Raw genomic sequence first — 10289 nt, 5'->3', positions numbered from 1 at the left:
AGATCTTCCATTAAGTATTACCTCCTGCTTCGATTGAAAGTCCAGTTTAGAAAATTGTTTTATTTTAGATATGTAATCCTCCATGGTAAAAGTGCAAGCAAACAATGGCTCCTCACTCTTGCTGCCTGTTGTCTTCTTCTGCAGCACCGGTCTTCTGCAGTACCAGCAGTCGCAAGAAGGATCACTAGCGCCCTCTACCACCAGGAGGAGGAAGTCATTTAATGACTCATATTTGACCCGGCGGAAGTGCCAAGCATGCGCTAATTATTTTGCGAAACAAGTTTGACCCGGCTGTAATTCTAGGCAGGCGAATACTATATTCCCGGCGGCAATTCAAGGAAATACGGTATTTTAAATAAAAAATCTACAATACACTGAGACTATAGTAAGTCTTAGAAGTAAACCATAATGTTGTGAAGGAACAGCGTATTTGTATCCTACCGAAAGAAACCCAGGGGAGACAATGGATTAACAATTGAAGCAGCCATGTCTGACAGACATTTTTTTGTGTTGAAAAACAGATGCCATTCAATTTGTTTTTTAATATATATACAATCTGAACAAAGGTCAAACATATTATGAATATAGGTTAGGTAATGGGAGTGGTTATTGTTAGAAGACTTGGTCAATTCTCACTGTTGACTCAGGATAGACTGTGACAAACATAACAAAGCAGTAATCAGTAATGTATGGCAAGAAAAATGTTTTGGTGGATTGCTATCATTTCGGTGTGGGATAAATTTACCGCGTATACACAAATCACTTGGTGAGAGAGGGGCCAAGTTTGTCTCCAGGAGTCAACCAAACTGAGCAGCTGATGGGCAGCCTCAAGCAGAAGGAAGGAAGAAACGTTGTCTATGACACAGCAGCCTACCTGCTCAGTAGCTCAGGTCAATTACATAAAACCCTAATGATGATTTTTACGTCTTCATTTCACAAACAATAATGACAAAAGTGTGTTGAAAAACAAGCGACATTGTCCGGAAGTTATGAAGCCTTTATTTGGATAAATGACATTTTAGCATTACTTTGTGTTGCAGTTTAATTTCTATAGAATTGTCCCTTTACGCGATATAATAAAATGCTGGCTAAAAGTGAGGACTATACTTTTTTGAGATGCTGTGCAGAATAAACTCTTAAGTTGTTTTGTTGTAATGATAGTATTTGGGCAGCCAGCATTTTTGAGGTTGTTGTGCATGTTTGACTTTGCACAAAATGTTCCAAATAGCAGATTTGGCTTATGTGGTACAATACTGGTTGATTCAGCAAGTGACATTTCTTCGGTGAACTCTCGTTGTAAATTCCATTTATTGTCAAAGTTCTCAAATAGCTTGGAATGAGTAAAAAAATGTGATAGCTTATAATATACACAGTCCCTAGTTTGTTTTAACTGGCCGGTTTTTGAAGTTGATACATTTTGTAAACACAGAATGAGTGTGTCCGCTTGTGTTCATCTGGAGACACACATGATCTTAAGGTTGGTGAAGGCTGAAGAATGTTTCTTTTAGAACATGAAGTTTTCATGCAGTATGTCAAAGGGGTGATTCTAAAATAAGTAGACCTGCTTGTGAAAGTATGTGGCACATAGTTGTGACCCCAAGATGCAGGAAACAGGAGGACAATTTGCAGGTTAGAGTCTTTAAATTATTTTAAACACAAGAGAGTGGCAGTCATGCATGCAAAAATCAAACCTTGAGCACTGAAGGCAGGCATAAATAGTAGCCTGATTGGCAACTGCAACCAGGTGTGCCAGGCTGCCAAGCAGGGACAGGTAAGGGAAACGAGCGTTCAGGGAGACATGCAGGAAGTGGAACACAAATAAGAGCGCTGACAGGAAATAAACACAAATTAAGGAAAAATAACCAGATGTGAAGTGACAGATCATATATATATTTATATATACTAATTGATTGAAATCGGTACTGAACTGCCTTTGAAAAGTACCGGTACCGTTCTTTCATCTAAGTGCCGCTGTGCGGCGGTGACTACAGAGCCGAGGTGCATTACGTTGAGTGTGTCTAAACGCACACACAAAGTGCATACAAGCAATAACATCGTGGTGGGGAAGAATGGCAAAAAACGACAATTCTACTGGTTAATAAAGAGTGTGTGTGAAGTGCAATATGGAGGTATTTGGGCTTCAAAACTAACGATAAAGGTGACGCTTTAAACAAGGAAGCGCTGTGCTGCAAGTGTTGCTTCAAAACATGCCTCGGCTAATGTGGCGATTAGTGTTATCCAAACTTAGGTAAACATTTAAATAATAAGCATTCAGATCTGCACAAGGAGTTACAAAGAGTGACAGGTAATAATGTAGTTGTTACACCTGTCCTGCTGTTCGCTCCGGTGCAGACCGTGGTAGAGGAGCACAGGGGAGACGTTCCCTTCAGTTCACATTACCCCGCAATGGGTCTGCTAAGATCCGCTTTCTGATCAGAATTCAAAGCTGCCGATTTGTGACAATCTGGTTGCTTTATTATTAGTTTTGCAGGACACAACCGGACCCTATCATCACTTTACTGCGCAGTGCTCACGCTCCTCTCTTTCTGTACTCGCCCACTCACTCACTGACGTCACTCAGACAACACGTTGACATTCTCAAACACACATACTGTACCCTACTCTCATAAGTTAACAGCTCCTCTGTTGTGCACATGTAGATACAAAATATGTAGCTACGAAGACGCGCACACAGCTGCTTGGCTTGATGCCAAATATCAGCGGAGTTAAGTCAACTAGTGCAAGTAAAATGAGTGAATTTGGTAACAAATTGCTACAATTTGTGTTTTATCTTTAACAGATGTGTGTTTTACCTGCTACATGGCTTATCTGTGTACATTTATCCATAGTTTTGTTTTTAGTACTAATTGTATTTTTCTAAAAGCACAACCAGGATTGGCAACCATAAATCATGAAGCATTTAATACAATGTAAATAAAGATTTTTTATTATATTCTAATCTAATCCTTGACTATAGCAGACCATATGTAATATGGAAAATTGTAAATTGTTCTTTGAGTGCAACATGAAAAACGCAATGTGTTTAATGCCCTTTAATTTATACACTATATTGCCTAAAGTTTTTGGCCACCCATCTAAATGATCAGAATCAGGTGTCCTAATCACTTGGCCCGGCCACAGGTGTATAAAATCAAGCACTTAGGCATTGAGACTGTTTCTACAAACATTTGTGAAAGAATGGGCCGCTTTCAGGAGCTCAGTGATTTCCAGCGTGGAACTGTCATAGGATGCCACCTGTGCAACAAATCCAATCGTGGAATTTCCTCGCTCCTAAATATTCCAAAGTCAACTGTCGGCTTTATTATATGGAAGAGTTTGGGAACTGGGAACAACAGCAACTCAGCCACCAAGTGGTAACCCACGTAAACTGACAGAGAGGGGTCAGCGGATGCTGAAGCGCATAGTGCAAAGAGGTCGCTAACTTTCTGCACTGTCAGTTACTACAGAGCTCCAAACTTCATGTGACCTTCCAATTAGCCCACGTACAGTATGCACAGAGCTTCATGGAATGGGTTTCCATGGCCGAGCAGCTGCATCTAAGCCATACATCACCAAGTCCAATGCAAAGCGTTGGATGCAGTGGTGTAAAGCACGTCGCCACTGGATTTTGGAGCAGTGATGAATCACGCTTTTCCATCTGGCAATCTGATGGACGAGTCTGGGTTTGGAGATTGCCAGGAGAACGGTACATTTCGGACTACATTGTTTTTCAGGAGTTGGGCTTGGCCCCTTAGTTACAGTGAAAGGAACTTTGAATGCTCCAGGATACCAAAACATTTTGGACAATTCCATGCTCCCAACCTTGTGGGAACAGTTTGGAGCAGGCCCCTTCCTCTTCCAGCATGACTGTGCACCAGTGCACAAAGCAAGGTCCATAAAGACATGCATGACAGAGTCTGGTGTGGATGAACTTGACTGGCCTGCACAGAGTCCTGATCTGAACCCGATAGAACACCTATGGAATAAATTAGAATGGAGACTGAGAACCAGGCCGTCTCAACCAACAGAAGTGTGTGACCTCACCAATGCGCTATTGACTAAAAACACACTCCGCAACCTTGTGGACAGCCATCCAGAAGAGTTGAAGCTGTAATAGCTGCAAAACGTGGGCCGACATCATATTGAATGAACCCTATGGGTTAGGAATGGGATGGCACTTCAAGTTCATATGTGAGTCAAGGCAGGTGGCCAAATACTATTGGCAATATAGTGTATTTCAACCTTCTAAAATTGTTCTTTGAGTGCAATAGGAAACATATGTTTATTGTATTGCAAGAGTTTCTGTTCAAATAAAGCATTGTGTAATGCATTGACTTGGTAATCAAATACAAGCGATCATAAAAGGCGAAGTCTTTCCATGGGAGTTGAGATCCAGACACGCAGGGCACCTCTATTAGCTCGGGGAGTGTGCAATCACCTCCCAGCTGTAAAAGGTGACGTGTGGAAGTGTGAAGAATCTCTCCATAAGTATGCAGCCCAGCCTTTGACTAGCGGGTGTCACGACTCGCAATAGTGCTAAGAAGACAAAACCTGGAGACAGTCTTCCAATTGTTTTATAACACTTTGCCTTCCCGGGAAAATTACTGTATTTTTTGGAGTATAAGTCGCTCCGGGAGTATAAGTCGCACCAGCCAAAAATGCATAATAAAGAAGGAAAAAAACATATATACGTCACACTGGAGTATAAGTCGCAATTTTTGGGGAAATTTATTTGATAAAACCCAACACCAAGATAGACATTTGAAAGGCAATTTAAAAATAAATAAAGAATAGTGAACAACAGGCTGAATAAGTGTACGTTATATGACGCATAAATGACCAACTGAGAACGTGCCTGGTATGTTAACGTAACATATTTATGGTAAGAGAGTCATTCAAATAACTATAACATATAGAACATGCTATAACGGTTTACCAACCAATCTGTCACTCCTAATCGCTAAATCCGATGAAATCTTATACGTCTAGTCTCTTACGTGAATGAGCCTAAAAATTATTATTTGATATTTTACGGTAATGTGTTAATAATTTCACACATAAGTCGCTCCTGAGTATAAGTCACACTCCTGGCCAAACTATGAAAAAAACTGCGACTTATAGTCCGAAAAAATACGGTACATAAACCAGAATTTTTTTTAATGGGCATTTGGCAAATTGTAGAAATGAGAAACAAAACAACAGCAAAGTTGGAAAAATGAAGTCACAGGACCTAATTTAACAAAAAAAAAGCGGAAATGTTGATACTAGTAATGAATAACACAAAAAAATGCCTTAATATTTATGTATAACATTGTTTTTAGGGCTCTCTTGATAGAACTTTTTCATTTGTGAAACGATGTATTCAGTAGATATTGAGCCGATATCAGATGATATCATAGCACATACTTAGATTATTTTGTAGTGTAGAATGGTAGAAAAGGTTTGATCAAATTGAAATTATTCAAACAGAAAACATTGGTAGTATGAAAAACACTAACATTTTCTTACAGTCTGGAATGGACTGATGCAACCTTTAAATTGAAGTGGAGCAGTAATTGTTTTTTTTAGTGGCACCTATTGGCCACAACAATTCATGAAGTTAATCTTATGATGCCGTAAATTGAATAAAATGGGCACGTTTGTTAGTGAATACTTTGTAATACATTTCTGCCTTGTAGAATTTGTATGTGTAAGTAGTATGCAACTTTAAAAATTTTTGATAATTGTTTAAAAATAACAAATGTGCTGTTTTAGACTGCAATATTGTTTATTGAAGGACACTTACTATGTGTGTCTAGCTTGTGTGTTATTGTGTGCTTAGATGTTGTGTCGCTGCTAGCTTCTAGCCTAGCAGGTTTACCTTTTGTAATTGGATTGACTAAAACACAAGAAACACCATCCTTGTGTCCTTATTGAGAGATATTTAGTCAATTTTTGTACAAGAAGCGCGCTGCAGTATTGCTTGTATTGGAGATTATATTGGACATTTTACATGTAAACCCATGTAATCCCTTTTTTTTTTAAATTTTTATTTTAATTTTTTAATTTTTGTTAAGGATGACATCGGACCAATATCAGATCAGGACAGCCCTAGTTTTTTTTCTTTTTGTAAAATATGAAATGCAAATCGGCAGCACGGTGGAAGAGGGGTTAGTGCGTTTGCCTCACAATACGAAGGTCCTGAGCAGTCGTGAGTTCAATCCCGGCCTCGGGATCTTTCTGTGTGGAGTTTGCATGTTCTCCCCGTGACTGCGTGGGTTCCCTCCGGGTACTCCGGCTTCCTCCCACCTCCAAAAACATGCACCTGGGGATAAGTTGATTGGCAACACTAAATTGGCCCTAGTGTGTGAATGTGAGTGTGAATGTTGACTGTCTATCTGTGTTGGCCCTGCGATGAGGTGGCGACTTGTCCAGGGTGTACCCCGCCTTCCGCCCGATTGTAGCTGAGATAGGCTCCAGCGCCCCCCGCGACCCCGAAGGGAATAAGCGGTAGAAAATGGATGGATGGATGGATTAAATGCAAATCATTGAATAGGTGGATTTGTGTTTCAGGTGGAGCAGTCCAAAGTGCTCATAAAAGAAGGGGGGGTCCAGCTGACCCTCACGATTGTTGACACCCCAGGATTTGGAGATGCAGTAGATAACAGTAACTGGTAAGTAGTGTTTTTGTCTAATGTGTCATTGTTAGGGATGTAACGGTATTGGAAATATCGCGGTAATTCGGTTTGAAAATGCTAGCAATAATGCCGTTGTATGTGAAGATATCAAACGAGAACTTGGAGTACTGCCATCAAGTAGGTTTTTTTCGGGTGCTATTACATGGGCTGGTCTGAGAAGTAAACTACATCTCCCATGATCCCTTGTGCAGTGCTTACAAGCAGAGCAAATAACCTTCTGCAAAGTTTAAATCTTGAAAACTAAACATAAAAAAGTTTAAATGTGTCCAAAGTATGGACACATTTTGGTTTAATGATGAACCTAAAAAAGATGGAGGACAAAACATGTTGTTGGAGTCTCTCGTTGGTCCGATGAACGAGTAGACTAGCAGTTATTTCCTTTTGGTGTAACTCCTCATGTGGGAGCGTGGAAATGCAAAAAAAACAGAACAAAAAAATTTAACAACACCGCAACTTGTACAACGAAAAATACGAGTAATAGGCCACTTGATGAACCGTCTTCTGGAAAATATCCTTGATGTAAAGCCAAGGACACCAAGAAGCCAGTGAGGCCAAACATCAATTTGTGTGGTATTTACATTAAATTGTCAGTTAACCTCCTGAAAATCAGCATTCTCCTAATATCGAAAAATATCCGTTGCAGAGGACGATGCTTCTCAGGAAGTTAAAAGCTGAAAGAAACTAAACCAGGGGTGCCCACACTTTTTCTCCAGGCGAGCTACTTTTCAGTTGACCAAGTCGAAGGAATCTACCTCATTCATATATATTTATGAAAGAGACGTTTTCGTTAACAAGTTAAAGGTGTTTAATGAGAATACAAGCATGTTTAACACATAGATTCCTTTCTTTCATGAAGACAAGAATATAAGTTGGTGTATTACCTGATTCTGATGACTTGCATTGATTGGAATCAGGCAGTAGTGCTGATAACGTCCGCATTTTCAAATGGAGGAGAGAAAAAAAGTCTTCCTTTCTGTCCAATACTACATGAAAGTCTTTGGTTATTGGCATCTTATTGGTCCAGCTTCCATACTCGTTTTTATACACTTTACAAGAAATACATTGGCGGCAAACTCCGTGGCTTGCTAGTTTGTGCACGCCAGCTTTCTGAGACTCTTATTCTGTTAGCGCAGGCAGGATTAGGCAGGGCTTTTATTGTGAAGACAGGAACTGTGCAGTCGGTCTTTAGAGTTTTGAAAGCAGGTACTGGGCGAGAGTCTGTTGAAATAAAAAGTGTTTCTCGCCCTCCTCTCTGTCATTTTTTCTTAATAATGATCTGGCAGCAGCCAGCGTCATCTCACAAGACCCTTGGGTGCCGTGAATGTCAATCAAGTGACGAAAGTCACGTCTTAGTGAAGATTGATGATCGCTGATTTTTAGGTCAATTTTTTTATTGCCTGGCTGGCGATCGACTGACACACCCTCCGCCATCGACCAGTAGCACGCGATCGACGTAATGGGCACCCCTGCACTAAACTGAGCATTAATGTTTTGTACTTGTTAAACTGGATGTTTACTTTGTCAGTTTAAAAGCACTCAACTAAAGTTACCTGAAACACAAAATGTTGCTGCACTATTCTTTACACTTTAAAATATTTTTGTGTAGTAATAAACATGATTACAATATTTGAGCATTATGTTTGTGTTCAATTACAGTAAGTGTGTTTATCCATATCATTGTTGCCCCTTTATTTTATACACTATGGAATTTTTAGCAAGCCTTTTAGTTTTTGTTACAATACCACAATAATACGGTACTGTGGCCCAAATACCGTAACGATATCGTTCCTGCGCTCAGGATCTTTCTGTGTGGAGTTTGCATGTTCTCCCCGTGATTGCGTGGGTTCCCTCCGGGTACTCCGGCTTCCTCCCACCTCCGAAGACATGCAGCTGTGGATAGGTTGATTGGCAACACTAAATTGGCCCTAGTGTGTGAATGTGAGTGTGAAAGTTGTCTGTCTATCTGTGTTGGCCCTGCGATGAGGTGGCGACTTGTCCAGGGTGTACCCCGAATTCCGCCCGAATGCAGCTGAGATAGGCTCCAGCACCCCTCACTACCCCGAACGGGACAAGCGGTAGAAAATGGATGGATGGATATCGTATTGTGAGATTTAGATTTTGCTACATCCCTAGTCATTGTGTTGGTTTAATTTAAATGTATCTCAAATGTTTGTATGTTACTATCCGACACGATGCCCTTTGTCTTTTTCAGTTGGCAGCCAGTCATCAATTATATTGACAGCAAGTGTGAGGACTTCCTGAACGCAGAATCAAGGGTGAACCGCAGGTCGATGCCAGATAATAGGGTCCACTGCTGTCTATATTTCATTGCGCCCTCAGGACACGGGTGAGTATAGTATTGGATCAGTGAAATTTGGGATATTCAGCAGGGTTTACAGCCTGGCGGGTTGAGGGGGATAATGGACCTTGACACGAAGGAGGCAGTGGCAGACAGACACTTTTCATGTTCTTCTAATGACAACATAACTGAAAAATAAACGCTGTAAAAAAAATAATAATAATAATAAATTACCTGACCCGCACCTCTCAAACATTTTTGGGGTTAATATTAGAAAAAGGCCATAAACACACACATAATCATTTTAATGTGCTTTGGCATTAATACATTCCAGTCCCCAACATCAATCAATCTATCAAAGTTTACTTATTTAGCCCTTAATCACAAATGTCTACAAATCCTAATTCTATGTAGCATCAAAAAAGCATAGGTTATGTTGACACAACATTTAAAATGTTAAACTAATTTATGGCAAAACGTGGCATGTGGTTGATCTGCCTCGCAGTCGCACGGTTCTGGGTTTGAATCTTGGCCTTGTGGTGTTTGCATGTTTTGCTAAGTAGCCCTGTTCTATGGAGCCAAAACAAGACGTAAATACAGTTTGGCATTGTAGAAAAACAAGTATTGGCGCTGAAAAAAATTCCTTGGAAAAGTAGAGAACCCACACATTATATGGATTTTTTTAAATTAAAGGTGTTTTTTATGTCAGTCTTAAGTTTTCCACTGTGTGTCCATCATTTAGCAGTGACAGTTATTTTTTGAATCCAGTTTTGTTGTTCATCAGACTTCCTCGTTTATAGTTTCAGTTATAAAATAATGGTCAGAGTTTGCCATCAGTGTCAGAGACCAGGTGAAATTTTATTGACCAAGGTTTTTATACTCTTGTTAAAATTTTAAATATGCACTATCGTGTTTTCTCAGGGAGCAATTGCATATGCCGGCAAGTTATTAGAATTTTAGCTAACAAGCTCCATCACAAACGCTGCCATTTTCAGTCCCTTCAGGAATTAACGCGATGTTGTGATCGCGCCAATTCAGGGTAATGTAGTACTGTTTGTAAATATTTACTTCTTAATTTAATTAGTAATTATATATAATATAATTTTTATTTATGAGACCATTAAGAGCATATTGTATTTAATTTGCATTGCTGGCATAGCAAAGAGGCAGCATTTACATGACAGAGATGTTGACATGTGATAATAATCTTATTAACATGCACAGGTAAATGTGTTGAAACATAAATAATTGTTTAAGATGGAAAAGTGTAAAACATACACAGAATGTCTGCAACTTGTGGACGACAGAGCAGA

The 10289-nt window shown here is 39.8% G+C and overlaps 1 protein-coding gene across 2 annotated transcripts in view; it reads left to right on the top strand.

Moving 5' to 3' along the window:
* Window positions 1-10289, top strand: part of LOC133630721 (septin-7-like) — a 102984-nt gene that overhangs the window by 56963 nt on the left and 35732 nt on the right. For both annotated transcript variants that reach the window (XM_062022412.1, XM_062022411.1), the window contains exons 4-5: window positions 6553-6653; window positions 8890-9024. In XM_062022412.1, coding sequence (XP_061878396.1) covers window positions 6553-6653; window positions 8890-9024 — 236 coding nt within the window. The remainder of the gene's footprint in view (window positions 1-6552; window positions 6654-8889; window positions 9025-10289) is intronic.

This window comes from Entelurus aequoreus, linkage group LG16 (assembly GCF_033978785.1).
Source record: "Entelurus aequoreus isolate RoL-2023_Sb linkage group LG16, RoL_Eaeq_v1.1, whole genome shotgun sequence".
In the NCBI taxonomy this organism is placed as follows: domain Eukaryota; kingdom Metazoa; phylum Chordata; class Actinopteri; order Syngnathiformes; family Syngnathidae; genus Entelurus; species Entelurus aequoreus.
This window is presented reverse-complemented; position numbering and strand designations above follow the sequence as displayed.